Here is a 20,605-nt window from a genome sequence, read left to right as displayed (position 1 = left end):
TTTCCATAAATACAGATGCGATGCTAATTAGCTGCCAGTTGCACTTGACATGCTCGTTTCTCGTTGCGTCGGCAGGGCACAGTCTTGCCCGCGAGCGGACTTCGCATTATATCGATTTTAGAATACATTCCAGCTCGAGGTTTCGAACCGTACGACCTCTGGACTCGATTCCCGCGCGCCTCGATGTATCAAGACCTCTCGAAGCGCAACTGAGTATCGATCGGTGCGACCAATCGATCCCAAACGATTAATCGCGTTGTTCGTATACACGAAATAAATAGTTTTTATTTAAAACACATTTTTCATTAAACATACAGTATTTCATGAAATTGTTACGGTAGAAATGAGAAGAATTTCTCGTTTCCTTCGGCGACGGCGTTCAAGTCGAATTCATCGTACTCTATTTCTCTGCCGAGAAAGCTTCGAACGCGTTCGAAAAACATTGATTTATTCGAATGGGTTTCACCGGTCGGTTGGAAGCTGCCACCGGACACGCTTCGTCTCAAATTCCCTTCTGCTTTTTTCGTTTTCTCGAAAGTTTCCGAGATTCACAGCCACGGGACATAAATAATTAATGCCTGCCCCCCTCCCCATCCCTTTCTGCCAATATTTACGAGCCGGTTGGACGGTTTGGGATCGATAGAACGAATCAAGCTTTCCTTCGAAGGACTCCGGCGTTCGTCACACTCACGGATCGAATTTCCTTCGTTTTTCACGCGTGCCCCGACCATTCTCTTGGAAATCATGGTCGCTTTGCTCGGCCTATCTGCACGATCTCTCCTCCGTGCCTTCGGGGATATTATCTCTACGGGCTTTTCCATTCGTCATCCCTTTGAAGTCCTAGCTGGTGACTCGCTTTTGACGTTTTCTGCTTTCGAACAGTATTAGAAACGAAAATGAAGCTATGTGATTTATGTTTTATAGGTTATGTGACCTATGTTCGGTAACCATTTATTATACACGAAACGAGATTTTTTTTAACTATTTTTCCACTTAAATTAATTATCGAACTTATTTGTCTCGATTAAAAAAGTTTATTACCCTGTAATCGTTGGAGTCTGTCGAGGTCTCTTCTTTTCGAGCGCTCGAACACCTCTAATTCCCGAGTACGCGTCGGGTTGTCTCGTAGATCGATCGGTTTATGGAACGGCGGCGTAGCACGGCAGATGATTCCCGCCACTTACGACATCGCAGACCGATCGTTCGAGTGTGCTTACGTCGAGGTGGCGACTTATCGACCCGGTCTTTATGCCCCGTACACACTGCACGTAACCCCAAGAGGTCGGGCTGATTTGCATAGCCCGCATTTCAGCCGTTATTGTCCGCGAACGCTCTTCCTCGATCCCCGTTACGATCCTTCCGTTTATCGAACGACTCGACGCCGATCGGATCTCGCGTTCCCGCTAATTCGAACCTTTCTAACCTATAAGGTTGCGCGACAAGTTGTTCTCGTTCTGTCAAACACTGCTAATTCTCTATAGAATTTATTCGACCTTTTCTTAGATTACGTTCAATAATTACGAATCGTGCCCGTTCAAAGGATATTACATATCGTTTTTGCGTTCGTTTGGTTCTTTCGTAAAAATATTGTCGCTGGGATTTTAATGATCGTGACCTTAACAGGGTTAACGGACAACAAGCGTCTTCTTATCTTAGAACTAGCTGGTATCTTGCGATTAGGTTCGACGTGGAAAAATTCTTTTCGGAGGGTTCGATTTAGGGTATTTCTAAACGTAAAGATGGAATTTTTCGAGCATATACGCGTGTTAATGGGATAAGTATTGCTAGTAGAATAAGTTGCTTCTCCCGTTTCGATACAAATAGCTTCGTATTTTGTAGTTGGCGATCGGAGAGACCGTGCACGGACAATCTGCACGGCCGACACTCGGGTAGCACATTGATACGAGTCGGATAATATCGCGCAATGCGCGTCCGCGTCGCGACGCATCTATTTATAGAAGAAACGTGCCAAAGCGATGGAAAGCATGCGCTGTGGTCGGTCTGGAAACAGTCGTTTATCTTGGAAACATTTTTACTCGCCAACTATTGCATTCTTACGTTCGAATGCGTACGCTATTTTGACAAATCAATTTTTTACCAGAAAAAAAGAACAATATTCAAAAATAACAACGATCGACAACAAATATATATTCTTCGTCCAAGCAGCAAATTCTAGTTTCTAATTACCGAAAGTTAAATTACTTGGCACTGGATTTTTTCGAAACACTCTAATTTCAAAAATGAAAATTCAATCTAAATATTCCAGTTACCTATTTTTGTAATAACTTGAAACAATGTACGTATAGTTTGAAACCGAAATATGGATTAGTAATCGCGTTGAAAAATTCGAAAAATGACAGTCAATTTCCAGTGTCCAGGTTAGGGTTCGGTCCACGTTATTTTCACAACATACGTTTGAAACAATAGTTTGAAACTGAAATATCGACTAGTAATCGCGTTGCAAAATTCGAAAAATGGCAGCCAATTTCCAGTGTCTATGTTAGAGTTAGGTTAGGTTAGGTTAAGTTAGGTTAGGTCTGCGTTATTTTTGTAACGTACTTTCGAACAACTTACGTTTGAGACAATAGTTTGAAACTGAAATATCGACTAGTAATCGCGTTGCAAAATTCGAAAAATGGCAGCCAATTTCCAGTGTCTATGTTAGAGTTAGGTTAGGTTAGGTTAAGTTAGGTTAGGTCTGCGTTATTTTTGTAACGTACTTTCGAACAACTTACGTTTGAGACAATAATTTGAAACCGAAATATCGACTAGTAATCGCGTTGTAAAATTGACAAAATGGTGGCCAATTTCCAGTGTCCGATGAGGTTGATCGATTCCGTGAAGAAGGATCGACGGGCATGAAAATTGCACGGCGAATTTCGGAACCAGAATATTATTCATGGATCATGGGAATCAGGCCAGGATTTTTTGGGTTTCGATCGCATGTGCGTGCACGAGATAGAAAGCTCGCGGCCGATGACCACGGGGAACTCTCGAAGCCAACGAGAACGTCTCCGCACGGACACCAGCTCGCGTGTTTACACACGGACCGACTGCAAATTAAGTTTCAACAGCGTTACGCGCTGAAACGGGAAAGCTGGAGGATCCTTGGCAGTCTCTAAACTTCTTTCTCGCCAATGTCCACACCGAAATCAGAACGCGCGTTGGCCAATCTCGTCTCTGAAACCGATTTTCTTCTTCGTTTCCTTCAAAATTGCGAATTTACGCATAATTCGATAAAAGAAACGGTTCGAGTTTCGAAATTTTTACGATTTTTACATTGGCCGCCATATTGAATATTCGTTCGTTCGAGTCGGTGAAGAATTCTTATAAAAATGTAAGAATACACCTTTCACAGGCGATTTAAAATCTAAAGTGTATTTAAGAGATAACAATATTCGTTTAATTATTTATAACAAGGAAAATAAATCACCCGTACATCTTTGATACGTTCGCCAATTAGTGAACCAATTAAACAGCGTGTGGAACGAAACTATGGCACGTCATGAATAACCAGCTTCTCCTAACATCGAAGAATGGTTTAAAAAAGGATCTGAAAATTTTTTACAAACTTGCAACAATATTTGATATTTCTTCGATCGAAAAGAAAGATTACCAAATGGTACAAATTTAGCGAAGGCAGAAAATTAATTCGCAAGCGTTTTGATCTTAATAGAAAGCAATTCTCTGATAATAGGGGACTCTTCCAAAGCCAGGTGTTTTTTGGAGGTCGCCGAAAAATACCAAGAGTTGGAACTTTGTTCCAGGCGGTTTGGGTTAGTGTGAGTCGACGCGAGGCACTTAGGGCTACAAGGGATAAAGCTCCGGCACTGTCAGTGGGCAGGGTGGGACGAAGGGTGGACCAACCGGTCCTTGGTCCGAGGTTGGCTCGGCTTATTCAGTCAACGAACTCACCGGGCTCACGGCGTGACACTGACCCCGCCAGGGTAAACGTCCCTGCTCGCTTTATCAATGTAAACGCGACGATCGGTGGTGGAAAGAATCGGAAAAATAGTACCAACATCGACAACGATTCTCCCAACTCGACTAACGATGGGGGAAACGCTCGACACTAGAGAATTTAGGGGTTCGAAAAACACTAGTCGTCTTTGGGAATTTTTCCCAGAAAATCATTGAACTTTTCAAAACGAGCCTTCCGTGGTTCTTTTTATTTACCTTTCGGGCATACGCCTGAATTTTTTGGTTACGAACAACCGAAAATTGTGGAAATTATAAGAAAATACAGTGATTCGAAAAATGTAACTCGATGGTTGACACGCTAAGAGGTTGTTTATGTGAAATATTATCCAAAGCTTTCATTATTTAAATTTAGTTATTTTTATAAAACGAAGAGAACGAAAAGACAGAAAGTGGATCTTTTTTCGAATTTCTAGATCGGAATACCGCCTTGAAGCGAGGGTACTTTACTTATTTTTGCCCTGGTCGTACGAGTTGTAATTCGAGACGGTCGCGTAAGTCCAAGATGGCCGACGTATATTCTTGTATAATATATGGTAATAGTAGTTACAGTCTCAGGACTTGAAACTGGCAAAAAAGAGAGACAGACGTCGAGGGAAAAAACGAAGTGGACGTCCGTTCGAGACGAGGCGGGGCCGCTCCTAGTCGTCCACGTAGAAACCGGGAACAGGCAGACTATCCTCTTATCGGTTAAACTCATCCAGAGAACATGGCTGGGTTAGCATCGTTGTTGGCGTATCTACTTCCTCGTACGACGTTGATAAACTGAACAGAACCGGCGAACAATAATAAATATGATAATGATGACAGCCCGGGACAAGCGGTTAGAAACTAGAAAAAGCCCAGTCCCTCGAATTTCTTTCGACAGCCACGGATATCTAATTATGATTGATTTTATTTTGGAAATGCTCTCGACACCTTACAAGGGGATCCTACAGTCGTGGAAATTGCTTTTGAAAAGATAGCAGGTGTAAGTTATAGTATATACCTAGTATCAAAAAACCCTATTAAGTTTCTTTACAATGGGCCTTCGTTTTCGAGATATTTTGATTTAAAGTTGGGTACATACATAATAAAAGAACTACTTTTTACTTTACAAAAGAAGATTTGGTTAAATTGGTAGAGCGATTAACTACGAAGCTTTTGGTCGTGGGTTCGAATCCCCGTTGAGTTACATTTTTTTTTTTTTTATTAGTTCGAAATGCAAAAATATATTTTATTTATTGCGTATAAATGACATACATATTAAAGCAAACAATCCTTACATTTTTAATACAAAAAACAGTAGTATTATGATTTGATTTTCTCCATATTGAATGGACTTAAACCGTCATAAGTAGGTTGCTTTTTGCTATATTTTGTAAATTTAACAAACTGTTAAGGGGTTGAATCGTTAAACTCCGATTAGAGTCAGTTTCTGGCCAAAGGTTGAGAACGATCGCCGCTGAAAGGAGCCGTAATAGACAAATCACGGGGATCAATTTGCATCAGAACGGACAGATAATCGACGATCGCGGTCAATCGTCGCAGTAGATCTAACTCGAGCGTAGGAAGACGAAGCGAGACGATCGCAGGGGAGCAAGGTTGGCTGTCGCCGATTCATTAATTCGCCAGTGGCCGAGAGACCGGCGCAAAAACTGTCGCAGCAAGACGTAAAGCAGCCTGCAGCCGGAAGTGGCCGGTAATTGACGATTCCTCATAACGGAACCCCTTTCCTCTTATTCGCGCGGAATGACAACCTCGACGACGATTAATCTACTTTTTTTTTACCTCTTTCGTCGCTCGAACCCGAATCTCGCGTCGGTTTTTTCTTCCGTACGACGCTCGTTCGTTTGATATTTGCCACGTTTCGCGGGCCCTCGAAATCGAGAATCAGCGCCATCTTGCGTTACGACTCGAAGGGAGCCGACTCAACCCCCGTACAGATATTTTGTTCGATTTTGGCTTTGAAACTGTTCGTGCGTACTTTGACCTCTATTATCCGAATTATATTAATAATAAACGAAATTATACGAATTATCACACACGGCGGGGGGGGGGGGGGTGCACAACGTCTAATTTGAACGCAGTTAATGGTAACCTTTTAGCCACAATCATGGGACGAACACGACCTCGGGCTACTTCGTTCAATGGCAGTCGGTTGATTCAATCCTCTCGACCGCTGAGGCTGAACGACTCCTATTTAGCGGTACTTAATTGGACGACTACCAAATTAAAAGAAACCTTCGCGTCTCGAGATTCTCTGGGCCGCAAATTGGTCTCCCGTACTATAAATTCCCTATGGTAAACTGAACAAGCTCGATGGGCTTCCTAGATTCTATTAAAAAGGAGAACAAGACGAGTTCGATTCGACATAAAGACGTTTTCTACCGTTATATCTATCTTCGTGCAATATTGAGATGTTTAACAGAGTAGCTACTCCAAGGAACAGTTTGAAGGGACGACATATTGTATCCTATACCGCGAGAAACGTAGAAAAAGAAACAGTTTTACCGAAAAATATCAACGTCATATTGGTTTTACAGGAAATACGTCAAATATGTCAAAATTGCCCGCGATCGGTGGTGTTGTATACGCAACGAAACAAGCTCGACGATCAAACGTTAACTGGATCTCATTTACTCTCGCTCTCTTGCTCGCTCTCGTCTCGAGCGTATTCAGAGTCGAACGAGCCGACGAGATAACAGCGATCGAATTTCACCTACTTCCCCGACGGTTAACGACAGCTCGTGGCACCGAGGCTACGACAACCTGCGAGCCCGGTACTGTGGAACACTCGTTTCACGCTTTCAGCGAAACATTTCGCGAACCACGGGTCAAAAATCACCGTTACGAAGGGTTAATTATGTCGCTGGAGTCTCGATCAGGAACACCGTGCCCTTCTGGGGCACGCCCTGTAGGGACAAATAGCCGACAGGAGGGAATTGAATGGCCATCACTGGGCAGTCGCGCTCGCGGCAACGAGGAGGGACGCCTATGGCCACGGCCGATTAAGTCGATTGGATAAAGACCGAGAGTGAGAGAGAGAGGGAACAAACCGGTGATCTCGTTGCCCGCGGTGGCCCCGATGTATCTATAACCGTGTTCCACGGTCATAGGCGCGAGTATTGCTGCAAATGAGAGCCGAGGCGTCGCTGACTCGCCGGGCAACTCTGCCCCGCCAGCCCTGCATTCCTTTCTAAGCCTGTCCTGCGTCGTCTCCGCGCTCCCTCGGACTCTCCGCGCTCCCCATTTTTTTCCTCATCCTCGATAACTCTCTGATTCATCGAACTTCGCCACCCATGTTTGGGACGGTGGACTCTCCTTCGCGATAATACTGTGAGGTCGTCACCTCCCGTACTCGCCGCCAGAGGGATCATTCTCTCGCAAGCGCTCGACCGACCTTCCGTTTCTGCATATACGTTCCTCAACCGTATACTCAATAGTCCGGCGTCTAAGGCAGGGTTTTAACGTTTCCCTTTCGAGATTCGCTCTTGGGACTGCTCTTTTCCCACACCCCCCATCCAGAGAGGGGGGGGGGCAGTAAATTAGTTTTCTAAACAACTGATTCTATGTTAATATATCTTTAAATTATCTTGTTTTTCAAGGAAGCACGGATATGGCGCCTTCACCCCGGGGCCACGGAAGAAGGAAATGCCCGCCAAGGGCAATTAGAGGAGGAAGGGGAAACTATAGCGCCAGGGAACGGAAGAAAAAGCCAGGGCGAGCGGCGATTGGAATAAGCCAAGTTGGTCGCCTGTTGTTGTCGTCGTCTAACTAAATTGCAAACGAGCGGCTAAGAAACGCGAAAAATTACGCGGCTATTAATACACCCGACCGGCCGAGCAACATTCTAAGCGGACGGAACGGTGTTGTTTCGCGCGCCCTCTCGTCAAGCAGAACGAAGAATTTTAACGCTCCTTCTTTTCCAGCACCTGCCGCTCAGGCATTCGGGCAGGGACCACGCGATTATCGGCGGTTTTTCTCGCGGGACGATTAATAACGCGCCGCGACACGCGCTCCGCAATTACGGAATTAATGCGGGCCCGACGATAAACGCTCGTTTTAAATAATCAACCGAAGGTTCTCGGCGCCTTCCTGATCGCCGGCAGACCCGAACAATTGAACTAATCGCTTCCCGACGATTACGTTCGGGCTCTTTCGCGTTAACTAATTGCACGAATTAATAATCCCCTTTGCGCTCCGAGAATCGGTTTCGATATAAACGATCGGGGGCGAGGCGCGAGAATCGACGTTCGATATTTTCGAGGGTTACGAGATTTCGTGAGTACCGAGATTTTTCGAGACTTGTTCGCCATTTTGAAATTGCGCAACGCGGACAGCGGCTCCCGCGGCACGCGGTCGAGTTAGCAAGAAATCTGAAACGGCGGGTTGAAGGTTGCGATAGGTTCGCACTTTACTACGCAGTCGTAAACGCGTAACGACGCGTGTTATGTCGTCGTCGGGCGACTTGCACGCGCGGAGGATGCCGTATTCGCGTCTATTATTAGCGCATCTGTCGTATGCATCCGCAAGTAATTTCTTATCGACGTCGCTCGTCCTTTGCACCTTCGTACCTCGATTCTCTTCAGTCAACCGAGGTTCGCCATTTTCTAGACCGAAAACCTTCCTCCATTTTGACCAAACTCGATTTAGTTCCATTAATGGTCTCATTTTTATAGAGTTTCTCAACTCTACCTTCTTCAGGGGATAAGATTATAACACTTAAAAATGTTTGTAAATATTTTGAAGCTATCGACAACTTTCATTCGTCAATGTAAACTTAAGAATTGTTAATTTTAGACGTACAAACGGTTCCTGGTTCGATTAGTCTCGCGTTAGGATCGATTTTGTCGAGATTCGCCGATAGTTGGCTATCTACTTTGTCGCCTAAGAGTGAATACCAGGAGGCACCGGTCCTCCTGCGTACGTCTAACTTTAAACTTCGCGTTGAAAATAACTCCGCGGGCTTTTGCTCGGCGTCGTCGTGTTCGCGAACGACCGAGGGTTCTTCTTCTTCTTCGTGGGCGTACGTGCCGTAGGAATGCGCATAAAATTACTCTAAAATCTTCTTTCCCTACGCGCGCTTCCTTTGGACGGTCCATTCGGTTCGTTTGGTCGCGTCGGTCTAATAAGACTGACGTTAGGAGTTTTAAATTCACCGGCACCATGTAACATTAGGTCTAGGTTCTCCTAGATTTAATTTCCGCCTAACCTAGGCTCTGTTAGGCTTGCATTCTGTCCACTAATGGCGTTCACTGCCATCATACTTGACCTAGGACGTCTGAATCCGGGAACTACTTTTCCCATAGTTCGTCGAGGAGCGCATATGTAGGAATGGAGTGGTAAATCAAGCGTTTGCGAGAGAGCAACCCTCTGGTGGCGAGTACGGGAGGCGACGCCACATTCTAAAATCCAGAGATTTACATGAAGACGTCTGTCTACCTGGTCCCGCAAGAAAGGGGCGAGTCATCTATCAATTTCTTTTACGTTTTGTATACTTTGTATAAAAAAAGGGAGGGAACGTGCACAGGATTCTCTCCTTGAATAGAAAACGTTATGGTCGCCCCCTCTGCCTGAGATTGAGGACGAATTTCGCATTGTGACCCGTTGGTTTCCATGGTTTGCAACGTAGCTTTATAACTATCCTCCCGGGAGAAATGTTGACGCGATAAGTTGACCCGGCCGTATGCATAATTCAAAGAAGAATATTCGCATTTAAATGCTCGCCGCTTAAAATCGTCGTAGCGGCCGGCTTATTGCATTCCTCGTTTCCAACCAGAAGGGACACGTTGCTAATTCGACGCGGAGTTTCGTTCGCTGTTTTATCTATTTCAAACAATGAGCTATGAAAGTTCATCTTACTGCTAATTGATGAATCTCGTGCGGTGGGAATTTAATTTTCATGCCGTCGAAGAGGAGGAGGAGGGGGGGAAACCCAGGAAGAATTGGACGAGTACACGCGATGCCACGCGAGATAAAAGGTTAATCGAGAGCCGCGTTATCGATAAATCTCTAGGCACAGTGGAACTTCATTTATATGAACCCGATGGAGGGACAAACGGTTCGTGTAATCGTGTAGATTCCATAATAAGTGTACACTGATTATCCTCACTATCTGCAACTATCGAACGCATTTGATTATGTAATGTTCATGAAATTTCTCGAACACCATAATCTAATTTTATTTCAATCCGGCTGTGTTTCCAACCGTTTAATAACTTTGTATTTGACAACGGAGGATAAATAAGTTTTGTTCACATTTTCGTTCGCAGAAAATGTTCGTAGAATAGGTTCCGTGAAAGTTTAAACAATCGGTAATTAACGAAGATTTCGTTACAGTAAATGGAGTTGTACCATGTACGTTGATTGAATGGCTATGTTTGCGCATGCGCTGATCAAATGGCGATGCGTGCGCGTGCGCGGTGCAACCGTTGGCAGAGAATACCGGCGTATGGAGACGCACGAGGTCGAGGGCCAACCTACATATTCATTGACAGCGAGTCACTTGCTTCCGCCGCGGTCGTACGCTTCTTACTTTCAAATCACATTTAATGGCGCGCCATTGTGGCCGCGTAACGACCTTTTCCTTGCCACGCATTCGATTACCTAGCTACGAACTTCGTTGCGGAGGTGACCAGAGGTGATTTCCTTCGAGACCTTCACCAATCTACCCGTAGACTTCCGTTATCGTTTCCGGTCGAACTTCTGCGCATGCTCGGTAGATGCTAGAATTTTCGTAGCCAATCGTTGTCCAGATATTTTTGGATCACGATGGTTAATACGACAGATCGAAACTACTCGACGAAAAGTTTGCAAACGTGTAAGCCAGCGACTAGAATCCGCGAAAGCGATCGTCTTTCTTGCATATCAACCGGTCCAGGCCCCGATACATCCGAGCATTTAATGTCGCAAAGCGACGGATAACCGAATCGGGTTTACAAACACGTAGCCACGAGCAGAAATTCCGTAGGATTGGAAAGCCGATTTGTAGAGGTTATCTGAGGGCCTCTACCAATCGAAGCGCGGTCGGGGTGTCACGGTTCACCGCGAAACACCGCGTAAACACCCTATCTCTCCGCTCGGGAGCATTAACGAGCCGATAATACGTGGAAAGAACCAACCGTTGGAGGAGCTAGGCTAACGCACAACTTACGACGCAACACTTACCGCTCTCGAATAGTATTTCATTTTCAGCTTTGTTCGAAATTGGTCATCGAAAATTCTTGGACTTTCCAGACGTTTCGAGGAAACCCTAGACTCCTTTTAAGCCGTTCCGCGATCTGCAGGGACTGCAAATCACTGTTCCCTGACGCGAGATCGTTTCCTCCTCCCCGTTGTCTTCCGCGTGATTTACGCAGTTTTACCGACGTGCACCGTTCGGCTTAAAATGGTCTATGTAGGTCGTTTCGAAGGATACGCCGAGACTTTAGGCATAACGAACCTTTAAATCAGGTGCAAGAAAACGATCGACGTCACCTTTTATCGCGATCGCCAAGCACCGGCTGAAACTGGTTATTCATTCAATTTCTGAAGAGCTAGAAATTTGAGAATTATATTTTTTCGAAAATTAAAAACAAAAATAATACTCTCAGTTCGTCTCAGGGATTTGAAAATGTTATGGAACAGTTACGGAGACTTTTACTTTGCACAAGTGTCGCGAAAAACCGAAATATGCATTCGAAATCTGTATGTTTGTGATTTCTCAATAACTCGCCCTATGTTTACCCGGTCTGGATGAAATTTTGTTTACGTCCTCTGTATATTTTAATCAAAAGTATAGACCACTTGCTTTGCGGAAATATTTGCTACAATTATTATTCTATTAAATAATACGAAATCAATGATGATTACGGTGTTATTGTTGGAATAGCCTGTATAACAGTTATCAACAGTTATTTTTGGAATCTTTTCGATACCCGCGTGAAAGTTTATTTGTTCATCGAGTATCTCGGTAAGTCGTACGTTTTAAGCACCTGGTTCTCGAATTATTTTGAGAAGCACACGTATACAGGTTGGACCATTTAAACGGGAACACCTAAATCTCTCGTCCCCCGGAAATCTAGAAATTTACGAGCGTTCAGTCCGAAATTACGCTTCTTCCACGTCAAGCGAGCCGAAGTTCACACGAACTGGCTACAGGACGCGACAGAGAAAACGAGTTCCCATAAATGATAAACGGTCCCGGTTCTCGTTAATTGACGCTAGGGAAACGACAGTGCAACAGGTTCCAGAGCCACCGCGATTATGATCAATTTATACGCGAACTGCTCCATTTGCCTTTCGAGAATATAATTAACAAGGTCCTCCGTTTTGCCTGCCAGAGATTAGTTTGCAAATTTTCCAAGAATCGCGACGCACGGAAGCTTTCGTAATCCTCGTCCTTGCAGCGCCGAGCGCCACAGTCGCGCGAAAACTCTGCTCGATCCTCGCTCGACGAAAAGGTTCTCGAACGTTCGAACTAACCTCCAAAGTGTCTACGTTTTCCGACAAAATTATCGCGACACCTGTTCGGGGCCAAATTTATTAATATCTGCTCGTTTCGGTGCCCTTTGTAACCTTGGCTTCTATAATTGTATGAATTAGTGCGAGATCATGGTGGTGTCTGTATACGTTTGTGAGATTGAGGTTATGGAATCAAATATTTATTTTTGTCAAATACACCGAGTGAGAATATGAGATTTAGTGCCTGGATTTTTGTCGTGTTTGTATGAATCAGTGTGAGATCAAAGTAGCTTCTGTATACGTTCGTGAGATTGTGAGGTTATGAAATCAAGTATTTATTCTTTTCAAATACACCGAGTGGGAATATGAGATTTAGTGCCTTGATTTTTGTCGTGTTTGCATGAATTAGTGTGGGATGAAGGTGGCGTCTGTATACGTTTGTGAGATTGTGAGGTTATGGAATCAAATATTTATTTTTGTCAAATACACCGAGTGGGAATATGAGATTTAGTGCCTAGATTTTTGTCGTGTTTGTATGAATCAGTGTGAGATCAAGGTAGCTTCTGTATACGTTTGTGAGATTGTAAGGTTATGAAATGAAGTATTTATTTTTGTCTAATACACCGAGTGGGAATATGAGATTTAGTGTCTGGATTTTTGTCGTGTTTGTCGGGAAGGCAGTGGTTCTGGAAAGAGCTGTAGCGGGGCCCGTTGAAACGTTCGCGGGGCTGCCTACACGAGTAGGCCCCGAGGGACCGACCGGTCTGGCCATATTAGTCCACGGAGGCCACGAGGAGGCTGACGTCACCAAGGGTCGCGTTTTCCTGCTGCGTCGACGCAACGTCCTGGACGTTCCTCATCCACGGAGCGTCGGGACGTCGTGCAAGCAACACGTATTGGGGCGAGAACGTTTCCTGCACCGATCCTATCGGGTCTGGTGACCACAGAGAACGGGTCACGAACGAGTATTAGGTTGTTCGATTATTAGGTAACGACGGAAAAATTCTGATCTGTTCAACACACTTTCGATCACTAGTTTCGTGGAAAGATTACATTTGATTTGGAACACTTGGAATTCTTTAAACGAAATTAATGCTGATAAAAATGGAGTATCATTTTAATGCCATGCTTTATGCGATTCTCGTAATGTCTAATATGCTCCGGCAAAAAGTGATTCTAATATAGTCTTTTACGTCCGCAATCTGCGTTTGAATTTATAAGTTGTCGCTTGTAACGAACAGCTGACTGCGGTATAAATAGCGCGGTCGCGCATTCGCATCCACGCATGGAAAAAAACATTCGTCCATGACGCCTGTAGCGCGTAAAAACTTGAACTGTTTGCGTTTCAGAAACGTAGTCTCGGATTGCAAAAGCGGCAATGAAATTTCCGATCTCGGTACGAGCGACTATCGTCGAAACTAGAGTCGCTTAAAAAATTAAGAGAATTAGAAAATTACGAGGAAGGGATGAGGCGCATGACCTAGAACGCCATATTGGAAATAAAATTAATTATTTGAACGTTTCAGATCGCGATGACGTCTCGAACGTTAAAATATTGGTAAAAAATTTTCGAGGATGCGATTTTAAGATTTTTAGACGCTTAATTCGTGCTGGAATTGTAGCTCGAGTAAAATTTCGTAGGTCTCGCTCTTTCCCGACCGTTTTGGCGCGAAGCTCGAAAGGAAAGTTGGATTTTGAGCAGCGTCGGCGCAAGGTCGACGACTGGAAAACCGAACGGTATTCCGGGGGTATGAACCTCGGCTGCTAGGAATTTCTCTCCGACTTCCGGCTACTTGCAACAAAGTTACGGAGACGTGACCGGCCGATTAAGGTACTCTCCGTCGGTCGGAAGCTTCACACGGAAGAGCCCTAAGTACCTGTCGTCCTTTAACGAGACACAAGTGTGTTCAGACATATTGATTTCTTCGTTTTACGCGCGTGAAACACTGGCCTACGATGTACCCTCGCGATTAACGTAAGGAAACGATTCTTTCTTCGCGGAGACTAGCTTGCTTTGCTATCTTTGTAAAAACGATCGCGACTCGAACGTCAACCGGAATCCACAATGGTCGGATCGTATAGGATGGTTTTCGACCGTTTCTATACAAATAAGGTCCTAGCAGGCCCTACTTTAGTTGATCGAGGCGTATACATATACACAGTGTTCGGCCACCCCTGGGAAAAATTTTAATGGGGGATTCTAGAGGCCGAATGCAACGTTGTCTTAGCAAGATATTTGTACGTGGAACAATTTCCTACTAATTGTAAGCGTTTGCCACAACACCAAAAATGTAGAAAACGCAGTAGACGCCATTATACAGGGTGTTCGGCCACCCCTGGAAAAAATTTTAATGAGGGATTCTAGAGGCCAAAATAAGACGAAAATCAAGAATACCAATTTGTTGATGGAGGCATCGTTAAAAAGTTATTGACAATTAAATTCAAAAATTTCAAATCGTTCTGGAAAAATTATTTTCGGTAGTGGGGGTCAATTACAAGCATTTTTGGTGAACAGACATACCTCCGAAATCCTACCCACTTTCGAGAAAAAAATTCGAATAGGTAGTAAAATTTTTCGACGAAATTGAAAAATTTCAAATCGTTCTAAAAAAATTATTTTCAGTTGCGGGGGTTAATTACAATCATTTTTGGTCATTACACATACCCCCGAAATCCTACTCACTTTCGAGAAAAAAATTCTTTACCAAAAATCTAATTTCTGGCCAGAAATGTCTGCCCGAATTTTCATGCAAATCTTTAAAACGTCATAACTTCTGAACGGATTGGACGATTTTAATGTTTAAAAAAGCAAACTACGCGTATTTTGGTGGGGAATATGTACAAATCGCAAAAATATTCGAAAAGTTGGTCCTTGACCCTGCAAAATGAGAAAAACCCCATAAAAATGGTCCAATTTTCAAACAGCTATAACTCCTACAATTGTGAATATATTTCAATGAAACTTTTTTCTGAAGTAGAGCTCATGGGTACCTACAAAAAAGTATTACACAATTTTTCTGTAGGGCGTCAAATAAAATTATTAAAAAACAAAAACGAATTTTTAAGAAAAACCGACAGGGTAGGTGCCTAAATTTTTCGACGAAAAAAAAATTTTTCAAGTCGTTCTAAAAAAATTATTTTCTGTTGCGGGTGTCAATTACTATCATTTTTGGTGAATAGACATACCCTCGAAATCTTGCGCATTTACGAGAAAAAAATTCAATACGGCCGGAACTTCAAATGTTAATAACTTTTTAATGAAGCCTCCATCAACAAATTGGAATTCTTGATTTTCGTCTTATTTTAGCCTCTAGAATCTCCCATTGAAATTTTTCCCAGGGGTAGTCGAACACCCTGTACGTATGTGAAAACGAAGGTATCACCCGAGCACTTGTAAGACAGACTAGAGCGTGGCCCTCTGGTGACGAGTACGGGATGTGGCGCCACACCATAAATCGCAAAACTGGAATAGGAACAGAGTAATGTAACGAACTAATAGAACACAGAGCCAGTAACTTGTTGCGTTTCGTAAAAAAAGAAAAAAAAAATTAGAACTCGATCGCGACAACAAAGACTATCGTTTTCCGGCTTGGCGCTTAAGAGGATCAGCCTTCGACAATAGAAATACCGATCGGTCGCAAGACTCGCGCCGCGTGCACGTGCCAGCTGGCCGTCGATGAAATGCCATATGGAAACGACTATGGGGATTAATTGTTTAAACAACCGCCGCGTAGGTGTCGTAAAGCCTCGTTCCCTTGAATGCCACGCGAGATAGAGAATGAGAGAGGCAGGTTGATTCGTATAGTACCTCTTGACCTTTGGGAAGGTGTCGCGTAACCTCTCAGCACGTTGAAACGCCGCCAGCGCGAACCTAATTTCCATTCGGTTAAGCGCAACGAGGTTGTCACGTTACGCTGCAAAAACACGGGGCCTTATTATATTCGAATAGTATACCGGCGGCTTGTCGAACATTTCCATTTCCATTTCCTTTGTCCTCGCGTTTCCTATTTACATTTTCCCGCCACTAGGCGGATTACGCAACTACAAGAAACACGGTTACAAACGCCTCGACTGGAATAGATAGACTTTTCTTAACTAGACAAATTTTAGAATACAAAAGGTGTTGCACCGACCCGTTACAATGTAAATCTCAGCGAACGTTTTAAAACAATTGACGCAATAGTTTCTTTGGAAAGAATCGCCGAAGAAAGTGGGTAAAAGGCTAGTTTCACGGTAGAGTGGACACTCGACTGGCGCCACGCTCCTAACGTCGATGATCGAATCGCTGCCCGTAGGTGTTCGAAGCCAGAACACGAAAACGCTGGCAGGTCGATGTCAAGGCGGTCGTAACTCGGCGTATCAGCGATATTAATTACTTAGAAACGTTCGTATCTCATGGCAATGAAAGTGGATCGAGCACAAAAAAATAAAGTAACGAAAACGAAGGCATTTGCCAGTTTGCCGACCGCGCTACCAGTCGAGCGAGTCGACCGGGAGACGCTGCGAAAGGAGAGGCTCGAGGCTTCTGAAACGCGTTAGCGCAACGACGTATCTCGACTGCGAAATCTTGTTGCAAAGAGGGACCTTCCATCGAGCGATAACGCGGCTGAGATCATCAATTGGGCGTAACGCTCCTGGACATCGCTCGAAAGTGTTCCACTTCGACTTTCGGGGCAATTACGGTTTAACCGGGGCCGACCCGAATTCTTCCACCGTTTATTTATAAACGGTTCGAATTAGACTTTAAACATGAAAATAATTTCTTTAAAAAGAGGCGTACGAAAATTGATTTCCGAAATGGTTTCCAAAAACTGCAGAAATTTAAGTTATTAAGCGAAACCGTTACGATAGAACTTCATCGGAGGCTACGCCGAGGAATGAATGTCGCCATTTTCTTTTGTAGAGGGGTTGGTCCATGAGAGGATGCTGCGCAGAGAATTCATGGAATCTGCACGGAGGGAGAAGAACGCGCCGATTGGAGCAACATCCCCAATAAAGAGGGTTAACGCGTCCCTTTCTATTCGCTATCGTGGTAATATGGCCTGTCCGCCATTTTTCCCAATCGCGAAACAACGCAATGTTTGCGGCTAATTTTAGAGTAGTCGCCATTCCGTTTTTGTAACAATTTGTTGCATTGTTTATCTTACATCGTCTCCGTTTATAAATATAAAAATTAACAAAGATGAATAACTTAACGTATGGAGTTTCGGGAGCATCGTTTGAAATAATTAGTTTGAACACTGTCGTTGATCGTTACTATAATGAATTCGAAAATAAGTCGGATTAGCGCCGACGAGCCCCGGAATCTAGAAAGAGGGTTGATCGCTGGGGCAAGTAATCGATCGTCCGAGCCTAAATGCTCGTATACAAGGTACGTGTGCCTAAGTTGCACCGTTGCCTAAATTATATCATTCCTGTGTAGCCAAAACGTAGTGCCTTTTACGACAAAATTACATGATTAACGGAGTCACGCGACACAGCAACGTTGAGTTTCGATAGTTTTCATTTGGTCTGCTCTAGTCTTCCTGTTCCACTTAGAGTAGTTTTATTCTACCATCTAAACAGCCTTCATCGATTGGTAAATATAATTATGCTGGTCTGCTATTCATGGAACTTGCTAAACACAAGGCAGATGAGTTCAAGCGTTCGGTGAACTGTGGATGGAAACGTACACTCGATAAATATGGCTTGTATCCTTTTAGAATTTTATTATGTAAAAGGAACCCTTTTATATCGGTCTCCACAGGAGAGAGCGCCCTTAAGTGGAACGATATAGGCTCTCTCACCCCTAAACGTAGAGATCCATCGACGACTGCGCAGGATTTCTCTCGCGATGCGGCGTCGCGACGCTGACGCTGGCCAACCCCTGCTCGACGGTCTAGCCAGAGGGTGGCAGAGGGTGCGGCCTTCCTTCGTAATCAATACCGGTGCCGGCTGGCTCGCTTCCTCCGTTCTTTCGCCACCCACGCGAAATCCTGCAGACACCCGGTGCTGCGGCGCGAATTTTTCTTCTTGTCGTCACCGACCACCTAGCCCTTATCGGCTTTGTCGTCGCGTCGTCGGCGCGACGGTCTAGACCCCAGCCCCCTCCTCCCCGTCGAGCTGCCGTAAATTTCGTATCGCCCGGCCCGTGAACTAGGATAAAACCCGACTCGTTACGCCGACCCTGTTTTCCCTTCCAAAGAACGCCAGAGGGTCTCGACGATCACAAACTTTCTTGACCCTTTCGTGACCAGAAGAATCCTACAAAAATTTTTATAATATTGATTAAAATTTCTGATAAGTCTTTTCTACCATTTGTTCAAACACTATTCCCGCCAGGTTTCAATTATCCGAACAATTCGGTGGAAATAGTGTCGATACATAAAATTCTACCAACTTCTGTAATTCAAGGTCGTTCCGATACTTTTATTTCTAGGTTACGTTTCTATCGAAGCTGAAAAATCGTGGTGTACTAATTGCGCGATTATGTTATTTCCTGTTGTAATATTTTAAGGCATCTAAGCGTCTGAATACGTTCGTGTGTAGATGCAACGTTAGAAGAGTTATAGACGCAATTAGATGCACTGTTTGCAAACACGGACGCGGCCCCGGCGATGAAAGGGGGATATTCCATTAAGGTGCCCCGTTAGGTACAAGCTACGCACCGATCCCTCGAAATTGATCTACGAACCCGAAGGATCCGCGAAGCGATGTCGGGGCTCTGTTGGGATACGTGCATTTTAAATTAACGATATCGCGAGCCCGGCGAAACGCGAAGGCGCATCGATTACCACGGAAGACATTTCCTGAAAGCCGAACCGCTAATTGCATAAATGATTCTCACGGGATGATCGTAATTATGCACGGCGCATTCCTTGACCGCGGATCAGAGGCGGCGGGCGTAAACGTAGACGCGTGAGAGTCTGAAACTCGGCCGCGTATTACTTAAATCGTTAATTAATATCGCACGCGCTAGGCCGCAACGTTGAAAACTAAAATTTCGCACGACCGTCGTGTACAAAGTGTTCCACAACGTACGAGGACCGTTTCAACGATGGATTTTGGGTACGAAAATAATCGAACAAGGTTATGTTGACGTGTCCTATTTGACTTTGCTTTCGAATCGTTATCGAATATATCTTCTATCTTTGCAAAACGTGTTCAAAATGACCTACTTGCATCCGAGTACAAGCCTCGCCGCGAACGAAACAAGTTTTTTGAACGGACCATCGCAATTGAAATGCATTAACCGCGTATCCTGAACCTGTATTTATTCACAGCCATTGAACGCAGTTTATATCGTAGGTTCTTAGACAGTACCCGCCAGATAAGTAGGATAATCATAAAACATAATTCCATAAAACCTCCTAACCAGATAACCTAAACAAAATTACCTCGAACCTACAATTATTCACACTGTCGAGTACGCGAGATGTGTCACAACTGTTTTTGTAATAACTGTCTAGATGGCACTCGGACGATTCCGAATTTTGGAAAGCATTCTTCGCCAATTAATAAATTCATGAATGGAAATAGGGATACTGTATAATCGTAATATTTCTGTTCTTAAATTAAAGATTATTGAATAAATAGGAAGAAAAGTCTATGTTCATTGTAAATACATCGTTCAGGTGATAGCAATTGGGTCTTCTATCATGTACCATTCTTTTCATCGTAAATAATTTCAGTGAACTGCAATCGATGGTTTGCATCGATGGCTTTCGAGTCGTGTTGACATTCAAATGCGTTTCGCATCGTGCCTACGTGCACGATTTTCTACAATGCATCTTCGCAATTGTTTTCGTCGTGGATGCACCACGTTCGACTGAAACTATACCATCTGTTGGCGCCCCCCGTCAACGATATACCAGATCGATGAAAACGTGGCCACGTTTACCTACCTAGTTTTGTGGCAAAATTTCCTACTCGTGTTTTTGATTCTATACTTCGTCTGTGGTTTAGTCACAGACGAGGTATGCCAGAAAACCTTACACCTTATGGACTTTCGTGGTCCAATCTGACTAACATACCGACCTACAAATTCGAAGATGATTTTGTCGTCCCCTTATAAATGGAAGTCAATTCTTACGAACCATGTGTGTATAATACAGGAAACGAATAACTTAATTAACGTATGTTGGTAAAACAAATTCGTAACGTATACCGCAACGTTTCTACGATAGCGAGACCCAGTAAAACAGTTAAAAAAAATTGATGGGGA

General features: G+C 44.0%; 2 protein-coding genes across 3 annotated transcripts in view; one reads left to right on the top strand and one right to left on the bottom strand.

Moving 5' to 3' along the window:
* LOC143347663 (uncharacterized) overlaps positions 1–18,495 on the top strand; it is a 59,705-nt gene extending 41,210 nt beyond the window's left edge. Inside the window, exons 3-5 of one of the 2 annotated variants that reach the window (XM_076777058.1) lie at positions 7,566–7,705; positions 13,080–13,390; positions 17,306–18,495. In XM_076777058.1, the coding sequence (XP_076633173.1) occupies positions 7,566–7,705; positions 13,080–13,343 (404 nt within the window). In that variant the 3' untranslated portion in view covers positions 13,344–13,390; positions 17,306–18,495. Of the gene's footprint in view, positions 1–7,565; positions 7,706–13,079; positions 14,554–17,305 lie in introns of those variants that run through there. The other variant, XM_076777057.1, reaches the window with a different exon arrangement.
* LOC143348377 (uncharacterized) overlaps positions 1–20,605 on the bottom strand; it is a 130,855-nt gene that overhangs the window by 79,862 nt on the left and 30,388 nt on the right. The gene's annotated exons all lie outside the window — the stretch shown is intronic.

The sequence above is a fragment of the Colletes latitarsis genome, chromosome 11, assembly GCF_051014445.1.
Source record: "Colletes latitarsis isolate SP2378_abdomen chromosome 11, iyColLati1, whole genome shotgun sequence".
NCBI classification, from domain to species: Eukaryota; Metazoa; Arthropoda; class Insecta; order Hymenoptera; family Colletidae; genus Colletes; species Colletes latitarsis.
Note: the sequence above shows the minus strand (reverse complement) of the source record. Positions and strands in the feature narration are given on the sequence as shown.